The sequence below is a fragment of the Gopherus flavomarginatus genome, chromosome 3, assembly GCF_025201925.1.
Source record: "Gopherus flavomarginatus isolate rGopFla2 chromosome 3, rGopFla2.mat.asm, whole genome shotgun sequence".
NCBI classification, from domain to species: Eukaryota; Metazoa; Chordata; order Testudines; family Testudinidae; genus Gopherus; species Gopherus flavomarginatus.
In genome coordinates, this window is record NC_066619.1 from 154,527,702 (window position 1) to 154,550,392 (window position 22,691).

Sequence of the window (22,691 nt, forward strand, 5' to 3'; positions counted from 1 at the left end):
CCGTCTTTCTAGGCTAGTCTTCAGTGTTGCTGGTCTGGACAATGCTAGATTGCTTGTTAGCAGGATTCTGGAGTTCATCTCCTCAGGGTTTAACAAGCCCTTAATTGATTGTTCCAGAAAATGGAGCTTCAGTCTCACATCTCGATACATGCATCCTTGCAGAGAAACAACAAGCACACCGAACATCCTTTTGGTATATGCGACTCTTCTAAATAGAAGCTACACCTGCTACGTCCATCTTTTAGAGGGTCGATGGGGCTTGAAGCTCAAGTCTGCCATGTCAAGAAGTCCTGCACAGAGACAGTCTGTACTTTGGGAGGAAGGGAGTGTCTAATGGTCATCACACAGTCCAGACAGGTTAATATGCATCACAACAGTTGTAAGTCAAGATAATCAGAATAGACCTGGATGTTTTCAGAAAATTTGAGAGGGTTTAGCCAAAGATAGGAACTAGCACATCAGACACTCGCTAGGTTCCATCTCTCTGCCACAGGCAATAATAGGGAACGAGGGTGTGCATGTGCGCACAATTATCTTACCTTTATGCCCTGATAGGGGAGCACAAGGAAGCACAGGGTGCATGCGTGGCCCTACTATTAAACTCTGGTCTCACATGCACATGCACCTACAGTTGGCTACATTGACATACTAACATTTATGCAAATTCTCCAACATACATAAATTACAACTTTCTATAAGCTCTCTGGAGGCTAAGACATGAAGAATGTCTACTAGACTAATTGGATGAGAAGCTGGATGACAAAGGCAGCATAAAAACTGACACCACAATTAATCAAACAAACCAATGAAGGCAATACCTAAGATGATTATTAGAGGTGAGCAGAACTAGAGAGAAACAGATCCGGTCTAATAACTGAAGTGTTACTGTTATTGCAACAAAAAAAGAAGCCCTAGATCTGAATGGACAAAAACTACTGCTAAAGATCTGGAACTGAATATAAAGCATATTCCTCTGTACTGCAAAGTGTTACATGAGGTGGTTTGACCAGATAAGCAGCTCAGGAGACCATGAATGTAATAAGCCTAGCAGCTAGACACCAGAAGGAATAAGGGTTTTCAAAGAACGGAGAGAATTTTTGTTTTGATCAGGAATTTGATAAGGTAATGCAGAATTTAACCAAAGAGGAAAGGGACAGAAGCTTTGCTTTTCCTAGTTAAATTGTGTGCGCACAATACAAAAAATCCTCTCTCTTCTAAAACTCAAAGCTCAGAAAATCTACTACTATACAGGGAAGAATGAGAGAAGAATATTTAAGTTAAGACAAACCAGTCTGGATTTATTTTAAAGGAGGAAATAATGGTTAACTTTCACTATTAAGAAAGCCTAAAGTTTAAGATTCCATTGCTGAAAGTTCCTAGGAAATTTGTATTTTCCTTTCTGAATGGTAGGAAAGGAATAAAGGAAGCCTTGGTATGCATGTGAACAGTCTTACGATAATATCCATTCAAGGTTCATTTTATACTGTGGAAAACCCTATTTAAGAAAGTAATTGATTGTTGTAATAGGTTTTTATTTCTAGTCTCCAGAGTAAAAGTCAAATTCAGCTACATTAGTCAGTTTTTCTTCTGGGTCCCTGCCCAAGCAGTCGATGGACTGATAAAATAACTTCTTTGTAGTGTTCGTTATTCCACTAAGTGTAAAATCTCCAAGTATACTGTGGTTTTGATCCTGGAACATGGAAGGACTTAAAACAAGGAATTTGCAACAAACAAAATCCATTTGTAATTTATTTTAATATATTTTAGTTAACTTCAAAGTAATAATTTAAGAATTCAACTCTCACAGAAGGCCAGACTTGAATAAAAGGAGTTATTTTAGTGAATAAGGTTTACAGATTGCCTTTACAAAACTATTATTTTAATATAATAATTCACCTGGTTTGTATGTTGCACAGATTGCTAAATCATAAAATTGACAGTGCAGGTACAGGATAATCGCCTATACTAAAAATGCAGTGTAGAAAAAAAGGCAGAAATATAAGTGTTGTTCATTGTAAAGAGATACTGCATGTGACTGCAATTAAAACAGAGTTAATATCTCTGAATATTTCCTTTTGTTAGCTTCTGGGAAATGCTAACAAACAGTACTTTACATGAATTTTCTGTATGAGCCATAAAATAAGTAAAATGTTTTAATTACAGAAAACAGACTTGTACTATTTAAATCCATTCTGAAACCAAGGATGGACAGGATTCTTATAGTTTGTCTCAGCTGGGAATTGAACAGATGATGTACTGCTTTATACATACATATCCATTAGAAACAAGAGGAAAACCAAGGACAGAGTAGGGCCGTTACTCAATGAGAGGGGGAAGACAATAACAAAAAATGTGGAAATGGCAGAGGTGCTTAATGACTTCTTTGTTTTGGTTTCCACCAAGAAGGTTGGTGGCGATGGAACATCTAAAATAGTGAATGCCAGTAATGGCATACAGAGTACACTTATAAAGTCTGTGGACGATACCAAGCTGAGAGGTGTTGCAAGTGCTCTGGAAGATAGGATTAAAATTCAAAATGATCTAAACAAACTGGAGAAGTGGTCTGAAGTAAATAGAATGAAATTCAATAAGGATGAATGCAAAGTACTCCCCTTAGAAAGGAATAATCAGTTGCACACATACAAAATGGGAAATGACTGCCTAAGCAGGAGTACTGCAGAAAAGGATCTGTGGGTTATAGTGGATCAAAAGCTAAATATGAGTCAAGAGTGTAACACTGTAGCAAAAAAAGCAAACATCATTCTAGGATGTATTAACAGATGTCTTGTAAGCAAGACATGAGAAGTGATTCTTCCGCTCTACTCTGTGCTGATAAGGCCTCAACTGGAGTATTGTGTCCAGTTCTGGGCACCATATTTCAGGAAAGATTTGGAGAAAGTCCAGAGAAGAGCAATGAACATGATTAAAGGTCTAGAAAACATGACCTATGAAGGAAGATTGAAAAAACTGGGTGTTTAGTCTGCAGAAGAGAAGACTAAGAGGAGACATAACAGTTTTCAAGTACATAAAAAGGTTGTTACGAGGCGGAGGGAGAAAAATTGTTCTTTTTAATCTCTGAAGATAGGACAAGGTCTTAAATTGCAGCAAGGGCAGGTTAGGTTGGACATTAGGAAAAACTTCCTAACTGTCAGAGTTGTTAAGTGCTGGAAAAAATTGTCTAGGGAGGTGGTGGAATCTCCATCATTGGGGATTTTTAAGAGCAGATTGGAAAAACACCTGTCAAGGATGGTCTAGATAATACTTAGTCCTGCCATGAGTACAGGAGATTGAATTAGATGACTTCTCGAGGTCTCTTCCAGTTCTATTCACCACTGAACAAGATGTGAGGTTCCTTTAAAGAGCCACCCCTATATGGAATGAATATACTACATTTTACTTAAATCTCATTAAATTTTTTAAATTACTTTCCCATCACTGGGAATGACTGATTACCAAGCTATTGCAGGTAAAGAGAAACTTATATCTTTGCAATCAGACAGTCACGCTACAAGAGAAGCTCTTTCAGTGATATTCCCAATGTAATACCAAAACACTGCTGCAATATTGAACTGTCATGTCATAGTACTTTTTTGAATCCATTGATCAAATTAGCATGGAACAACAAGGCAATGACCCCAAGAGATTCTATTTACAGTAGAACCTCAGAGTTATGAACACCTTGGGAATGGAGGTTGAATAAAACATTATGGTGGTTTTTCAACTGAACATTGACTTAATACAGCTTTGAAACTTTACAGAAAAAAATGCTTTTAACTACACCTCTACTCCAATGTAACATGGTCCTCGGGAGCCAAAAAAAATCTCACTGCCTTATAGGAGAGACTGCGTTATATCGGGTTTGGTCTGGTACACCGTGCCAGACTGGACCGGCTTAGCTGGCGGTGATTTAAAGGGCCCAGTACTGCGGGCTCTCTTTTTCACATCCTGATGAAAAAATAGACAATGTTTTTCCTTTGCAGGTGACTTTGAATATCCTTTCCATGGAAATACTTTCAAAATCTAAATAACTTTAAAGCTACGGTGTGATACTTTTCCCATTATAAGGAGAAGGCACAACTGTATTTGGAATACAACGCAGTTAGAAACAAAAGCATATAACAAAATGCAACAGTTTAACAGAAAGCCTTATTCACAGAGGGTACAATACATCATTAAAAGCAGTCTGTGCATGTTTTTGTGCCTCAAACTGACTTTCCCGGATAGCTGAAAGGATTTACATTAACTGGAACTCCTTACATTAAAATTTTTAAAAAAAGGAGTTTAGTATACCTTACACATGAAAACAATACAACAGAAATATTGAAATAACTGAGATACTTTGATATGGACACAGTAATCCTATATCTAGAGGATATTCAAGGAAGACATACAGAAAGGGTAACAACTGAATTAACCCCTTTGATCCCATTAGATTTTTCTTCTTCCCACCCTATCCCCTCCTCAGGAAAATGTTCAACTCCCCCCCTCCCCTAAAGTGTATGTCAGTGGTATAATACAGTGGTTCTCAACCTTTCCAGACTACTCTACCTCTTGGAGGACTCTGATTTGTCTTGCGTACCCCCAAGTTTCACCTCACTTAAAAACTACTTGCTTACAAAATCAGACATAAAAATACAAAATTGTCACAGCCACACTGTTACTAAAAAATTGCTTACATTTTCATTTTACCATATAATTATAAAATGAATCAACTGGAGTATAAATAGTATACTTACATTTCAGTGTATGGTATACAGAGCAGTAAAAACAAGTCATTGTCTGTATGAAATTTTAGTTTGCACTGACTTCGCTAGTGCTTTTTATCTAGCTTGTTGTAAAACAAGGCAAATATCTAGATGAGTTAATGTATCCCCTGGAAGACCTCTGCATACCCTCAGGAGTACACATACTCCTGGTTGAGAATCAATGGTATAATATACACACATATATGCACATGCATATTGAGTTTGTGTTTAAATAATCTTATTTAAAAAGGGAAATGTTAATAAAACAACAATGATCAATATAGGTTACTTAATACTGTAAATTCTGTATTAAGATATGTACCCATATATGTACCAGTCAATGTAATAGTAATGTCTATTGATATTTTGGGTCATTTACAATAAAATATTTTCCTAAAACAAACAAAAACAAAAAAGTTAAAAAACCCATCGTTACACACTTAAGAGGCATAATCTCCATCTCTCATCAAGCTTGCCTTGGTATCTTGCCTTCACTACTATAAATTATCAGGGAAGATAAAAATCTTGGCAATCTATAAAAATCATTTTTCTTATTTAAATGAGATTTTATTTACATGTAAAGAGTTCTTTATTTTCTTCCCATTTTAAATCTTAAACTGCTAAACTAGATATTTTATACGTTTCTTTAATTAGCTTCCTAGTAGTTAGTAGAATTTCAGATTGTAGATTTCACACTTAAAATGCTCATCTATGCTGTAAAATACAAATCCAGGATCCCATTAACATCCTTACTATGAGAACACCGCAAACTCAATCAAAACACAACACTGATAAGCAATCAGCCTGTGCTATATTTGCAACCAATCTTACTTTTTAATATAGCTCAGTGGTTTGAGCATTGGCCTGCTAAACCCTGGGTTGTGAGTTCAATTCTTAAGGGGGCCACTTAGGTATGTGAGGCAAAAATCAGTCCTTCATCCTGCTAGTGAAGGCAAGGGGCTGGACTCGATGACCTTTCAGGGTCCTTTCCAGTTCTATGAGATAGATATATCTCCATATATTATACTGAGCCTCCCTTCATAAATCAAGAAAGCTAAAATGCTTCGACGAGGCTATACTTACCTATAAAGGTCTGCAGTTTGAAGAGAATGGGATCTGAGCACCTAAATCTTTTAGGTACATTTAAAAATCCCATCCTCAGGTGCCTAAATTTGGGCTTAAGAGCCTAACTTTAGGCTCCTAGTTTCAAAAACTTGGCCTGTGTGTATAAAAGAGTTCACAATTATTGTGCTAAAGTATTTAAAGTCTAAAAAAAAATTAATACAGAAGTAATTTTGGTTTAAAGTTACAAAGATTTTACCCACAAAGAAAATATTACTATTTTGTTTTTTGCCGATAGCTGTTTTATAACATCCAAATAAGGTACCCTACTACTATATTTTTAAAAAGCATTTGTAATTAATTGTTATATAATAGCACAAGTTTTACAAAACTTCAAGTGACTTAAATCCACAATTGATTAAAATGCAAGTGATTTTAATCAATTATTTAAACTGGTTTGATTTATATTGCTCTACTCTATAAATTTACATTACAATGGTTATATGCAGTGTTGCTATAGCCATGTTGGTCCCAGGATATTAGAGAGAGAAAGTGGGTGACGTAATACAACTCTTTGCTCATGAAGATGACAGCTGAAAACAGCATTCATCAAGATAAATAGGTTAATCCCATATCATTTACAGTTTCCATTATTGTCAGATCTTCATTTTAAGTCTTTACACGTGGGAACTGTAGCTATTTGAGAGGTATGACAGATACTAATTTATTACTAAGCAATTTCAATTGCTTTTTGTTTTTCATTATTTTAAAAAAAAATAAATTAACAAAGAATTTAGAAGGCAAGACTATCCAGATGGGACAGACGTCAAGTTAGAGCAAATTTGGAACTAAAAGTCTTCACAATATCCTTTCAAAATGTAAATAAGTCAAACTCAAAAATACATGCACATATGCTTATAGTGACTGAAGATGTTTTCTTTAAAACTTTAACAGTAGTAACTACACATCAATACCAGAAAGCAACTACTCCAGTATATTCAGACTGTGAACCCAGTTCAATCAGACAAGCATATTTGCAGAGCCACAGTTATTGCCATTGCAAAAGAATACTGCAGCTGGTGCTTAGAATCAAAGTAACACATTAAAAGCCAATTAAAAGAGGAAATAATAGCTGAAAGATGTTGGTGTGGCACGCACCTTCAGTATCATCACGCAATTGCTCCACCAAATCTGTCAAATCCTCCCAAGAGTCTTTGCAAACAGCAAAAAGAAAGGAAAAGAAAGATACAATGTCATGCAAGCCATGATCTAAAGGAAAGAATCAAAATCAAGATATAAGAAAGGGAAAACGGAAAAGAGATTTCTGTAATACATCACTCAGTTTGCAGTAGTAAGAGATTTGCAATTCAAGAGGATTTATTAGTCTGCACAAAGTAATATAGCAAAGCTTTATTATAGAAGAGAAAGCAATTATTGCATAGTTAGGTTTGGAGATGTGTTTGTTTAAGCCTGAAGGCTGATATTTCTGTAAGCGTTTGTTAATAAAAAACTCCAACAAGAAAGCCATATCTTTTTATTTTAGAACTATACAAATCTAAGTCCTGAAGTTCTCATATTTAACTTTATGCAACTTCAGCATCTGCCTCAGTCCTCTTTCCATATGACCACCTAAATATTCCTACAAATGAAAAAAGCCCTGGTAAGCATTTTGGGGTTTTTTAAAGAATAAAATGCATGTAAAACCAATTAGGCTAGAAAGGGCCATAACTCAGATTTCCAGTTGCTGCAGATATGTCCAAGATGACTTCAATCATGTCACAGCTTAAATTGTGTCACACAAATGAGGGTGCACTGACATCGCCATAATAAAAAGTCTCTGCAGACAGCTGATAGTTAAGGAGGCGGAGATAGAGATCCTGGCAGAGATGTAAGGAAGGGGGGTGGGGTGAAGCCTGTCTTAACATGCTCAGTAATTCTGTTATCAACACCAGAAAACAAAGTTACCAAACAAGAGTGTATATACTCAACATGATTCTGGGCTTCATACTTACATTAAGTTTTTCCTAGAGCAAATTTGCAGTTATATTGGGTGTTTGACGGGTAAGGAAGGTTGAATTCTCTCTTACATGCCAAACTCCGGCAAGGTACTGAGCAAAGTACACATTCCACTAAGATCTCATACTTGCCCCGCCCCCACCTCCAAGAAAGCTACAGCTAACCTTCTCCTCCAAAGAAAGTGTTGATTTGTGAACAACAAAGACAGTCATACCCTGCATATAAAATAAAGTGAAAATGTGATAGAGATCCCAAAATTATTGAGCAGAAGGTAAATCTTCCATAACACATTCTTACTGACCAACCTTCATATTTTAAAACTAACCAGCTCATTCTAATCATTTTTTGGAAATTAGTTTTACACCTGAATTCTTGTATTTTTCAGATGTCCAGGTTTTCTTATTCTAAAGCAAATCTGTTGCATATATTGAGAGTAATAGAGTGAAACTGCATTTCATTTTCATAGGACAGAATCTTTGTAAGTATTGAAGCTAGTGTCATTCAGTAATTTAATATTTGTGGGAAATACTTTCTATAATGAAATTATTTAAGAGTCCCTAATGTCTATTGGATACAGTTTTGGAGTTTAAATCATAAAAGGGTCTAGTAATTCTTGTTAATTAATAGGATTTACATGCATGGGTAATGAATTAGCTCCAGCCCCTAATAATTTCATAATCCTTATTTACATACACGTAAAGGAATTCCACAGGTTTTGAGTCACAAACACATCACCATCAGAAGTAGATGATTAAACAAAGATTCATTCCTTCTTTGTGCAAATGTTCATGGTAAAAGAATAAATGAGGAAAAAACCCACAATGTTAAAAAATTTCCAAATACAATGGTTAAGAAAAACGCCCACTAGGCATCAGCAGATTGATAATACACTTTTTCCTTTTTCTATGCTTTGATTTTTGTCATCCCCCCACATCTAACAAATGTATAGTACAAGACACTTGTGAATCTCCAATTCTATATTTGCTTTCTTTCCCCCATCCTCTCTCTTCCCATGGACCCCCAAGACATCATAAGGTATTTTCCACCAAGCCTGAGGCTTTGCTATTATGATCATCTGGTCTACATGCCTGCTGATGACTGTACAAACAACAGATTTGATTTCTTAACACTTTTTAAAAAGTTAGATATTGTAGTGTGCCTTCCTACAGTGACCTTCTAACATTTCCACCATTTTCTTTAGCTGTTAATGCACAAATATATCCTCGAAGGCCAACATATGAATCACAGTATCAGGTCACATCAGTAAAGTCAAACTAGTCTACTATTCTGTGTGACAACATTAGCCAGTACCAGATACTTCAAAGGAAGGTGCAAGAAACCTTTTGCCGAGCATCACATAGGCCAAATCTGGCCCACATATTTGACATCCCTGAGCTAGGTTTTTAAAACAGATTTCCAGGGAATTTTTTCACACACCACCATAGGCATCGATCCTATTCACTTTTAGAGCAGGGGGCAGCACAGGAGCTGCATAGGTTGAGCTGACAGCTGAGGCTAACGGGACCATTAGCTGCATAAAACCAAATTCATGAGAAAAAGTGTGTGAGTGAGTGAGCAAGTGAAAGAAAACTGGTACTAAGAGAAACTGAATCAACTTCCAAGTTACTTGTAGTAATAAGATTTTAGACAAAAGTGTAACACCCAAAATCAGTTTAACAAATTTAGAGCAAAGTGTTTTTATTTGTTTCCTGTTTACTTCTCAGCTCACTTGACAGCACTCTGTGTATGGTCAGTTTCTATGTCAACTCTGTGTTATCAGTTTTCTCCTATTTGTGTGGGTCTCTCACACATCAAAAAGAACAGAAACTTTTTTGTTGTTGTTGTTGTTGAGAGAGAGAGAGGCGAAACACTCAAAATTGTGAATGCTGGGACAGCTGTAGTAAGTGAAAATACTTAAAATTCATTTTTAAATGAAAGTATTTCATCTTCATGGCATCTCTTTAACAACATTTCCAACTTTGATTCTGCTTTTGCCAACATCAATGTTCCAAGTCTTAATTACTGTATATCAACCTAATTCAGAGTATAGAAAGATCAATACTTCAGTTCAAGACTGGGGAAAAAAAAAAGTTTCACAGTTCAAATTAAAATCTTGAAAAGTCTAATGTTATGGATTTTTAATATTAGATAAAAATAAGCATACTGTGAAGTTTCTTTTCTTCGGAAAAGTGCAGGAAGAAAAAAAGCTTTAAGGACAAATTCATATTAAAACCATCTAATATACTGAGTATCAATGCTGCCTGTGTTTTAAGGAGAAAAATACTGTGACTTTTACAAGTTGTATAAATACAAAAAATTATTTGTAAGTAAGCCTGTCTTCATCTATTTCCCAAATCAGAGAGGTGTTGCTACTTATAATACACAGCAGAAGTATGAGGTAAAAGTTACTGTGCCACAGAACACGCATGCATGCTGCTTAAAAAAAATTAGAAAACTAAAAGGCTGTATGAGCTGAAGCAACCCCCAGACACAAACAATTATTTCTGATAATGTGTGTACATTTAATATATATACTTTGCTTACTAGTCAGTAGTAAGTGGCTCTTTTGCAGTACACAGTACTGCATTCATCAGAAATATTTTCCCCCCAAATATCTTCACACTAGTGTCAAAGAATCTTCTGCATTTTTTAAATTTTCCTTTAGTTACTTAATACGATTTGTAAAGACAGTTCTGTCCAGTGTATAAGGATGATTTTAGGTAAATTCTACTTGACCTTGATTAAAAAGTATTCATAAACACTGATTGAACGTGCAAGGAAATGTACAGGCAATGACAGAATGAGTGTGTATAACAGGGCAGATGTCCTCTGTGCCACCATTCCGTTTCTGCTACAAAGAACCTTGTGAAATGGTGGCTACTCCTGAAGGGTCTGCACATATTTCCATTAAAAAAAAATCCTTTGCCCCCCCCTTGCCTTTATGAGGGTGATCATTCAAATTTGCAATTTTTTCCTTTAAGATTCTAAAGCAGACACTACACTTAAAAGGTCACATATACCAAAACTCATAGTAAGCAGTGCAGCTAATAATGGAACTTGATCATACATGTGTTCTCCTGTATGAGACGAGGCCTTTAGAAAAAATTCTTAAAGCAGAAAATACTAGGGCATTAAAAAAGCTGCATTTTCGTAAGCAAATAAGATTAAAAAAACCCAAAGGAGCTGAGTGTCCAATAAGCTTCTAACAGCTCTGTTGACTGCTAACATACCAATTTTTTAAAAGCAATTAGTGAGGAGAAATATTACATAACAGCTGTGTACAGTTTTCTAAAAATCGAAATTATGATGAAGACAGACTTGGGTTGAGATAGAAACCCCTTAAAATATTTTAAGTCCAGAGCACTATGATGCCAGTGCCCAGGCCCAAGCCCATTGTGACTATCCACTTTAGCATAATACTTTCCCAAACCCACCACTCATTACCTTGGCTTGTGTGCTGTGAAGAAGAGACAACATAAGTTGTAAGAAACTGGTCAAAAAGACCACACGGGGGGAAAATGTAGTGAGATTCCATAGCACTGCACAGCCTCAAAACCCCCCACTACATGAATGACATAACTACAAATTAAGGAAGCGGAGGGAGGGAATGTGGCCTCTGACTTAGTGAGAAGAACCAGAGTTAAATGAAATATCTGCTTTGATTTACATGTTTTTCTGATTGATGGGAGGAAAGGGACAGCAACAGGGCATCAAGCCCAGGACAGGTATTCCTTTAAGTTTCTTCATTTAAATATCCCATTATACTCCTCATAAAAAGCAGAGTAAAATCCTATAGCACTGAATCGCACACAAATACCTACCATACATACTCGTTCAGAAGCTGAATATTTTTGGCAAAAAAATGACATATCAAAGAGCAAGGGTCAGCTTATAAATGGGTCTACACCAAAATTTGATGATTTTAAAAACTCTATGGAATCACTGAATTGAACATCTAATACATTGTCGTTTTGTTTATTTGGAGCATCTGCAGGCATGGAGCCCCTCGGCTCCCTGTGGCTGAGGTTCGCCATTCCCAGCCAATGGGAGCTGAGGGAAATAATGCCACTTCTCACAGCTCCCACTGGCTAGGAATGGCAAACCGCGGCAACAGGGAGCTGAGGGGCTCCATGCCTGCAGATGCTCCAAGTAAACAAAACGTCCCACCCCGTCAGCAGCTTACCCTGACAGCCGGGGGCCAAAGTTTGCCAACCCCTGAAATATAGGGTCGGCTTATGAAAGAGTCATACAGTTTTTGTTATTTTTACCTAACCATCTTGAGGTGTTGGCTTATAAACAAATGGGCTAATGAACGAGTATATATGTATATATTTCAAATCAAGCAGACTTCAAAATTGTAGTTTTTAAAAACCTAACGCAAGGCACAAGATAACCATTCTCTGCTTGAGTTCTTACTCAAAGATATCAAGGGGGCTCAGCACACTGTGTGACAGGACCGTTAGCCAGGCTCCCACTGTTGTACTAAGTCCACATGTTAGAGCACTGGGCTCTGTGACTTCCACAATGATTTGCTATTGCTTTCTATTTTCCATAGCTCACCTGCTCAGGCCCACCATATTTTCTAACATTCTGTTATGCGGATGTAAGAGAATGGCTTGCCATAATTTAGTACGATGCTCTGGCATTTGTGGAATTGGAGTCCTCATGGAAATTCACCAAAAAAGTGTTACACAGCCTTAAAACGTTATGTCAGATTCTCATTCCTCTGAACATGCTTTAAATGGAAATAAATATTTTGTACATATCTATTATGACCCTAATAGACACTTAAGGAGAACCAGAAAGGTATGCTATGTTTAAAAAGGACAAACCAAATACCACCCATCATCATGTTGGAAAATGAAATGAACATGATGCGGGATTTAAGCAAAAGTGAATCTGAGGGCCTTTAAACCAGCTTGTTGTTACCTACTATGAAATGCTTGACCTGGAAACATTAATTTAAAATACCAATAACCAATGTATACAAGATTAAAGAAATACTGCAGACAAAAATTATCTGGGAATCTATGGACTAAGCTGGAGAAGACAACACGTCTAGGTTCATTTCAACCAGAATTCACACTAAGAGTGGTTGGAAAAATAAAGGGTTTGAAAAAAATCCAAGAGATTTGGTGTTATTCAGTTCCTTTTCTTTCCCTTTTGCAACCATATGCAGGATGGAAATACCCTAATGCCTAGCAGACTGCTCAGCCTTAGAGTTATGCAAAATTAAAAAGTTGTTTCACATCAAGTGAAACTTGTCCTCTCATTTCAACTTATGCACAATACTGAAAAAATACCTATTTTGTATTAAAATATGAAACTATATTAATTTCTGTTATCTAGGTAAACGTATCTTATGCCTCAAATTGGTCCCTTCTCCACTTAAAAATAATCTCAGATACTATAACCCTAAGTAATTTTCTCAGAAGTGGGCCTAATTTTCCTGTTTGCAATAAAAAGTGAAGGAAGTCTGAACTGCTTTGCATTTATCTATGAATATTTCACATTTGTCCATTCAACATCTGTGCGTACTATAAACTGTGAACTGTTTTGTTACATTTTCACAGCAAGGAATCATAAAAAACAAAAGGAAAAGATTGGAAACAAAGTGGGGGAAATTACATAATCAAAAACACTAGTAAAAATGTCTTAACAGGCCAGAAAGGGTAGACTGTATAAACAAAACTGAGAATTTCACAAAAAAATCTAAAGCTTTCCTGCACATATATTAAGGGCAAAAAGGAAAAATGCCTTAAAGATCATAAAGTTGCCCACAAAGTGTCAATTACAAAAACTCCTTCCAAGCAAACATCACTGCATCAACCAAGCTAGTATCTGAGTACTAAACTAAACTTTAAAAGTAGCAATGTACAAAAGGAAACAAGACATCTGTCACAGCCAAACCCCTGGATCTGGGAACTTACAGTTCCCATTGTAGCACTGTGGCTACATTTTTGCTGACATTATTTGACCCTGGTGTAATCTGGCCTCCACAGATGAGAGTTAATCTTATCAGAGGTTTCCTCCTAGCACAGCAACACAGGCATCTTTTTCTTATTCCTCAGCCATTATTCTGAAAGAACCATGTTTGCTTTCCTAGCCATTGTACCATTTTCTCCAGAGACTTTTGAAACCATCTTCCTTGCTTCACATTCTAGTTTGTAGAGCTTCCCAGAGAAACTCTACAAACTCATCCCCCATGAACCCATCGCAGGGACCTTATATGTGCTTCCCAAAATACACAAAACAAGGCAACCCAGGCAGACACTTCCTATCTGGCCACAGCACTCTTCCTGAAGGACTATCAGGAACCATGGAAACCATCCTTAAACCACAGATGACACAAAGGGCCAGCTTATTCCAAGACACAACCAACTTCCTCCATAAACTCTGCAACATTAAGAACCTCCCTCAGAACTCCATCCTTGCCATCAAGGATGTCACTTGTCTATACTCTAACATCATTCACAAAGATAGCATAGCTGCCTGACTCCAATATTTACAAGATAATGAACAACCCTCAGATATTCACCCCAAGTAACACCCAATTCATCCATTTCATCCTCACCCACAACAATTTTACAAACAATAACAAACATTTTGTCCAAACCATGGGAACAGCCACGGATACGAGGATGGCTCCTCAATATGCCAGCCTCTTCATCGACCACTTTGCATTAGAATTTCTGGACAAATGCACCATGAAACCAGTGATATACCTGAGATACATTGATGTTATTTTCATCCTCTGGACAGACAACAAACTCCTTCATAGATTTCCACAACAACTTCAACTCTCTTTGGAACACTCACACCCTAGCGTCGACTTCCTGCACAACATTATCAGCTTCAGCAATGGAACCCTTCAGACAACTATATATAAAAGAAACCCACAGATCACCACATATCTTCACAGATCCATCCCAAACGCACCAAGAAATCTGTTATCTACAGCCAGGCACTCAGATACCACATAATAAGGTCCAAGGACAAAGTCGGGAATACACACCTTAACGCTGCCTTCACCAAACTAGGATGCTCCAGAGAAGTAGACTGCACTATGGAACAGGCAACCCAAATATCCTGGAAAATCTGCTTCAATACATAAATAAAACCCCCTCTGACCACACATCCCTAGTTATAACCTACCACCCCACACTGGAACCCTTTCGGGGTATCAAACAACTACAACCCACATTTGACGGGGAACCCATCCTGAAATAACTCTTCCCTGAACTCCCTCTTCTGATCTTCAAACAACTCTCCAATCTCATTATCAGAAGCAAGCTCCCCACAGACTAGGACACTCCGTGTGGAAAGTGTCATCAGACACTGCTACAACAGTGCTTTGAAGTGCGAGTGTGATCACATATGAGCGCTGGAAGAGAACTCTCCCAGCGCTCCTGATAATCCACCTCCACAAGGGGATTAGCTCCGAGCGCTAGGAGCACGGCTCCCAGTGCTCGGAGCCCGTCTACACTAGCGCTTTAAAGTGCTCAGACTTGCTGTGCTCAGGGGGGTGATTTTTCACTCCTTTGAGCCAGCAAGGTAGAGCACTATAAAATCTAAGTGTAGACAAGCCCTAACAAATTTATTTGGGCATAAACTTTCGTGGGCTAGAACACACTTCATCAGATGCATGGAGTGGAAAATACAGAAGCAGACATAAATATATGAAAGGATGGAAGTTGCCTTACCAAGTGTAATGTCAGTCTAATGAAACAAATCAATTAACAGCAGGATACCAAGGGAGAAAAAACTTCTGAAGTGGTAATGAGAGTAGCCCATTTCAGACAGTTGTCTCGTTAGATTGAGCTCACACTTGGTAAGGCAACTCCCATCCTTTCATGCTACTTGGTTTGAAGATTCTGTAATGATAAAGTAAGTAATAGATACTGTTTTATTTTGAATTTAAAAAGACGGAAGAACACTAGTAAAGAAACTACAGAAAAACTATTTTCAGTTTAAAAAGGTTGCTCAATACATGGTGCACTATGTTAATGGAGTAATAATATATGGGCAACATTTAAATAAAGCATTTATTTTTGAACTATCTACATAAATTCTTCTTCAAACAAAAATGCATTAATAACTTTTAAAACCCCTGGCCAAAAGCAAGAAAAAGATTCATCCTGATTTGATGTTAAATTGCCAAAAAAATAGATTAACATGAAAGATGTACCCTTTTACCACGAAATTGAATCACTATAATTCAGCTTTCTAAATATAGCATTTTAAAGATAAGTGAAGTAGTGTATTTGATACAATAAATTCTCTCTCATATCAAATAAGTCTCATATAATAAGGCTGTGAGGCATACTGCTCATGCTCTCAATTACAAACTGATCCCATCAGTACTAAAATTATTAACCTAACATGAAACTCCGGCTAGTGAAGTCATGTCTCTCGAGAGAGGGGAGAAACTCAATAGAACTTTCACTCCACCTCATATGCACTCATCTTCAGCTATCCTTATGAAAATTCATGACTATTTTGCACTTTACAATTATCCACGAAAGCTCAACTCTCAATTCCATTTGAATACTATCTGTTCACATGCACATTTCTAAATTAGTCATTAAAAATCAAGTGATTTCTACTTTTTAACCCATAAAAAGGTTGACTGTATTGAAAACAAAACAGCAAAAAGACCTGTAGCTGCTTCTCTCATTATTTTTTGTTATTTGCTTAAAAAGCATGTTCCAATTTTTCAGTGACCTACTACTGTTCTGCCAAAATAAAAAACAACAATGGCTAAAACTAATTTTATTCTTTGCATCTAGATAAAATGATGGCCTTTCGAGCTCTAACCCTTTACAAGTAAAGCAAGTAAAAAGTCCCCCAGGTTTTTTTTAAAAAGTGAGCACCTAACCAAAAGAACCAAAGGGAAGGCTAGAACTTTTAAAAATTTGGAAGAAACTTTCCCATTGTCTGTTGTTCTCTGGGCTGCAGGGACACAGAGCAGCAATGCTATAAGTAACAACGCTGTGTAAGGTTTGAACCAGGTATGAAAAAGTATCTTCCATACCTGGAAGAAATTACTTGGATAGGGAATATTTAGACAGACACAATCACGTTTATTTCTTATTTTGGCTTGTGGCTCTGTGCTAACCCCTGATGCTTTTGGTTGCTTGTAACCTTTAATATGAACCCCCAAGAAAGCTAGTTTGGGTGCTTAATTTTTGGAATTGCTCTTTTAAAATCTAGCAAAAGCCTAAGTTCCAGATGTATTTTTTTCCTTTTTGTTTTTTTATAAAATTTACCTTTTTTAAGAATAAGATTGGATTTTTGGTGTCTTAGGAGGTTTGTGCATGTTGTTTGATTAGCTGACAGCACAGCTAATTTCCTTTGTTTTCTCTCTCAGCTCTTCCACATTGGGGGTGGGGTGGGTGAAAGAGCTAGAGGATACCCCACAGGGAGGAATTCCCAGGTGTTCCTTCCTGGGTGCAAGAGGTTATTTTTGCATTTGGGTGGTGGCAGTGTTTACCAAACCAATGTCAGAGAAAAGCTGTAACCTTGGGAGTTTAATTCAAGCCTGGAGTGACAAGTATTAATTTTTAGAATCCTTGCGGGCCCCAACCTTCTGTACTCAAAGTGACAGAATGGGGATTAGCCTGGACAGAGGATAATGAGGTAGTTTGTGGATGTTTATGGGGAGCTCCTCCAAAGTGTGAGGGGCAGCATGGAAAAACCACAAAGGTGCTTGTTTGAATATTTAACAAGTGAGCGAGGGATGCTGGCATCCTTGGGAGGCAGAGGGCAACCTTTCAATAGTAAATGACAGATGATGGGCAGGGTCGGGATAGAGTGCAAAGGGCCTTGAAAGTGAAGACAGGTAGCTTATGTTTGATGCAATAGATAAGAGGGAGCCAATGAAGGGATGCAAAGAGATAAAATGGCCTTGGAGAAGCAGTCTGGTGCCAGGATAGAAGCACATCCCTGGTTCTAGGGTGCCAAGCCTAAAGTATCTGGACCAGGGTGGGATTTACTACCCACCTTTATTTGTAGTAAGGCATGACAGCGCAGACAAAGTGTCCATCCCCCAACAAATAAACTAGCCTTTTTTAATCATAGAGATATAAACATCTATGTAATGCTAGTTTTATGATATATTAATTCATATCTCAAAAAGGATTTTTAAAAATCAAATGTGTCTGTGGAATGTTCCACAATATTTTCTAATAGCTTCTGATGTTTAAAAGATGGCTATCATAACAACTAGATCTAGAAACTAGATTACTTACTATGCATGCAAAGTAATTACATTGGTAGAAGGTTTTTCTTCTGGTATTAATGCTTAAAGTTGTCTTTAGAGATATTTACATGGTTTGAACTAGTACACAATCATATTAGGTAAGTAGGATATATTTTCAACATCTTCTGTGAATGGTACTATTGAGTCAATATGAAATTCGTTAAGCAGAAGAGGGCCAAAACTGAAATAATTCAAATTCTACTACATCATTAACTTTGGGGTTTATATGCAGTGGGACCTGGATTTAAACAACCTATAGTTTACAGAATCAAGATCTGATTGAACAGGTTTTCCAAAGCCACAACAACCTCCTGTTTCTCCATCTCCACTATTAGAAATACTCAAAGTTTTCCAAAACAGCATCAAGATAATGTACTCTAACAGCTCAAACAGGTAGCGATACTTTAAACACACCAACCCACACTACTCCAAAGAATGTTCTATGAAAAGCAAATACCGTAAGAAAAAAATGAAACAAATTCAAAGAATATTAAAGTAAGGTTAAGGCTGACATACAGAGAAACAACAGTAAGGAAATTCGAAGTCAAGTACATCTGTTCATTCTTACATCTCCCATTGTTTGTATTACTTCAGATACTGTAGGAATCTCAAATGTGCGTGCTGCAGCACCTAAGCACAGTGGGACACACTTAAGATGGAGTTTCAGCCTCTTATTTTGAAGCCTCTTACTACTGTCAGGCTGAATTACTTTGCCTTTGTGAGCAAATCTGAGCTAATGGATTTTTATCCCTGAAATCGTTTGACAGGTGAAGTTCAAATTATATTTTTTTTAAACCAAGGAGAATCTTATTTTATTTCAAGAGCAATTCCACACAAAAGAAATCCCATCTAGCAAAATATCAAAGAAAGATGATGTTACTCTTTGACAATGACAATGTCAAGTGGCTTGGCATGGATTTACATCATGATAGTTACTGAATAGGGGGCCTAATACTGAAAGGTATATGCCAATTGGTGTCAGTCATTTCAATAGAAATTCAGCACTTTGCAGGATTCAGTACTAAGTGACTACTGGATCACAAGTAAGCAGAGTAAAATGCTTCTATGCATTATTTACTACTATTATTTTTTGGAAGAGAATGTGGGGGGGTTTTGGTTTGTTTTTTATTCTTGCAAAGCTTTACATTGGTTCTTTCTGTTTCCCAAGTTCACTGTACTTGTCCTGTACATTAAATTTGTTTTTATCACAGCTAGACCACAAAGAATCATTAGTTCCCTTAGAAAATTAAAGAGAGAAATGTGTTTTATGTATCCATATTGCAGGTTTCAAAGCCATCTTAAATAATGGCACAAGATTCCTGATAGTATCATCATATGATACGAGCCGTATTGCAAAATTCCTTGGGGCTTGTCAAAATTCTCCTCATATCACATATTAATCAGAAAGTTGTTGATGTGCTCCATTTTTTAACTCTGCCTATTTACCAGACATCTGCAAATTTCTTATAATCAATGTTTAAATACGGAAATCAAAATAAAATGTGTCATTAACAAAAATACTAAGGTTATTTTCTTTTATGTGCAGATATGACAATACAGATCCTCATCTCTTATGACGCAATTTTGGGTTTCTAAATTAAAAAACCCAACACCACCACCACAATGACCCTCTAGAAAGAAGTCTGATTTTAAAAGATACTTCAAAATCTTGTCAGAATTTTATCTATAAAAATTGTTGGCTAAGGCAGATACAATTTTGGTCATGTTTTCCAGATTATGTAAGCCCTTGAATGGTGAAGCCCCTCCTGCCCCATACACATACACTCTGTAGTTGTAACAATGAGATGGCTGCAGGGCTCTCAAGGTAGAGAATTGGACCATACCTTCATGGGTAGGTTCTGGGTCGGGGGTAAGTGAGATGTCATCCAGCTCGCGCAGGCAGAGCCATTCTCCATCCATAGACACTCGGAATTTGCAAAGATAGATGGTCTCCATGGCAGCCTGCGTGATCTTGTCTGTAGTGGGGGTTGGCATATCGCTTTGAGGCGTCAAGGCAGACATGATGACTCAGCTGGCACAACAAAAGAGAACTAAAAGGAAAAGCCTTCTGAGGAAGATAAGAAGAAATACCTTGCTGTGTAGAAACAAATATGCTCAAATCACACAAACTGCAAAAGCTTTTTCATATATACAGCAAGGTATAAATGATGCTCCTCTTCAGTCTCCTCCTCCTCTCTTCCCCAACTATCTTTTTCTTCAGCTGTGCTAGATGCTATTAATCCTAAGCAACCACAGAAAACCTGGTCACTGCATAAAAGAAAAAGCTTCCTTTGCTCGTTACCAAAACTAAGAAAAGAAAAACCAAAATAATATATAAGTCTATAGGAACAGCTATCCAGAATTGCTAGAATCACTACTAGTCTCTTTCTCCCCCAGAGAAGCCAGGACACAGAGTGCTAATAGGATTGGTTGTGCGCAGCAAGCAGGGTGTTGACCAAAATGGCTGACTAATGAACTGAACTGAAAATTCAGACTCATGTGACCAGCTGCTCAGATCGTAGGGCAAGCAATTCCCAGGATGCTATATAGATGCTGCTGATGCAGGGAGAGCAATTAGGCTGATCTTGCTCTCACCATCCACAGCCTCTTTTCAGACTATGCTAGTCAATCTGCGATCAGGCACAACATAATACACATATTTCTCATCAGTTCCTCTCATAGTACAAAGGAGCGGAGTGTCTATTTGATGACTACAAAGAGAGATTTGTATTCCGTTCATGTGCCTGGGTGCTTCTATATAAATCAAATCGGGTGTGCAAATTATAATTGAGATCTCGCTTCCAGTGAGTTTAAGTTTCTCAAAAAATACCTTTTCAACTGAACTTTCCCAACTAAACAAATATTACATGGATTTACCCTCTGAGATAGTAAAAAAAAACAAAAACAAAACAAAACAAAAAAAAACACACACACACACACACACAACCCTAGAAGGTTTGTTCAAATCTGAAGTGTTTGCAGTGCACCACTGACTCAGATTTTAGCCTCTGCTTTTTTTGTGGTATTATACATTATAAAGGCCAGACTGCTAACTAAAAATTAAAATTATCCATTAAGAACTGGTGCAATTTTGGATAAATCCAAATAAAAGCTGTTGCCACTGAACGAAGTAAAAATTGAAAGATACTTTTTAAAGAACAAACTGGTAACCCTGCCTGGTACCTTTCAGGTAATTTGACTCCTGGTGCCCTTAACCTTAACATGCCTCCTGTGAGATAGGAATTGCAGTCTGCTCTGTGCCTGACACCTTCTACCCAAGTTGGTACCTCAAGAAACCAGTGACCTCAAGGTCACTGCCTAACCACGGTAATCTACATAACCACCACTTAAGGTATATATAACACCAAACAATAACCTCATGTGGTATTTAATAATTTTAAATAAGATTTATATTAATTCTAGTCCTCAATGATTGCAGTGTTACAGATGAATGAACTGCCCCCACATCAACTCAAAAGGGCAACCTAGAGGCATTTTACATTGAAAACTACATTAATAAAAAAGTATTACATAGAAAACTGACCTCCCTCCCCCAACCTCGAAAATCAAATTTAAACAGAAACACCTGAATGATATATTTGGATGCACAGAAATGTTAGTAGTTTGAAAGGCAGAAACACATGACACTTCACTACAAAATTCAGTTCCCCAATAAGTATGACTCAAAAAAGGGAACAGAAAACAGTCACCAAGTTAGTTTTCACTGTATTTATGGAACTGTGGGGGAAGTCAGCAATAGTTTACAGCAGTTACTTCTAACAACAGGCAAAGAAAAGAAGTTGCTTACCAATATTGACCAGAAGTGTGACAACTGATTAGTTAGAATATGTATGCAGTCCCATTTAAGGTAAAATAAATAGTTCTCCAGTGTATTGTTACAGTGATATAATACACACAGCACTCATGGCAAAAAGTACAGGTAGCTTTCTGAGAGAAAGCAACTCTTCTTTAAAAACACTAACAGTAGTTTACCATGTTGATGAAAGAGAATAAAAACCTCAGCAAATATCTCCAGTTTTAATGTTTGGATTTTATCACCACCATCACCCTGGACAATGAAACTAGATGGGTCAGTCTCTTTATTTAGTCAGTCTTGTTTTCAAGTTCAAATACAATGTCATAATACTTCAATGTTTATACTTTAAATACCAGAGCAGAATGTTTGAACAACAAAACCTCTCGAAATTAAGCAATGTAAATTTATTTTGTTAAACCTAATTTTGCTTCGTTGGTTCTTTTAATACAAAACCTGAATTTCGACCAATGGTGGTTCTTAAATGGCACTTGTAATGTGCCACTTTAAAAAAAAAAAAAAAAAAAAAAGAGATCCATTTTACCTTTGTAAAGCTATCCTACCTTTTTAAAACAATCTCAGCTACACCTGACCTAGAAACTCTAATTTTATCCAGTTATCTTCGACAAAAAATGGACCCTCTGAGTATTCTATTTGAAAGGTTGGCCAAGTTATTTTTATAGGTATTCGATGCATGTTTTTGAATCGCTGAGAATTCTTTTAGTCCGATACAGACTAACACGGCTACCACTCTGAATTCTTTCAGCGTTCTCTGGAATTGGTATACATGGAA

General features: G+C 37.0%; 1 protein-coding gene across 7 annotated transcripts in view; it reads right to left on the minus strand.

Moving 5' to 3' along the window:
* RUFY3 (RUN and FYVE domain containing 3) overlaps positions 1-22,691 on the minus strand; it is a 77,923-nt gene that overhangs the window by 44,531 nt on the left and 10,701 nt on the right. For 2 of the 7 annotated variants that reach the window (XM_050945000.1, XM_050945004.1), the window contains exon 2: positions 6,966-7,019. The exons of 1 other annotated variant lie outside the window; for it this stretch is intronic. In XM_050945000.1, coding sequence (XP_050800957.1) covers positions 6,966-7,019 — 54 coding nt within the window. Of the gene's footprint in view, positions 1-6,965; positions 7,020-19,928; positions 20,582-22,691 lie in introns of those variants that run through there. 4 more of the 7 variants (XM_050945002.1, XM_050945005.1, XM_050945003.1 and 1 more) reach the window with 4 other exon arrangements.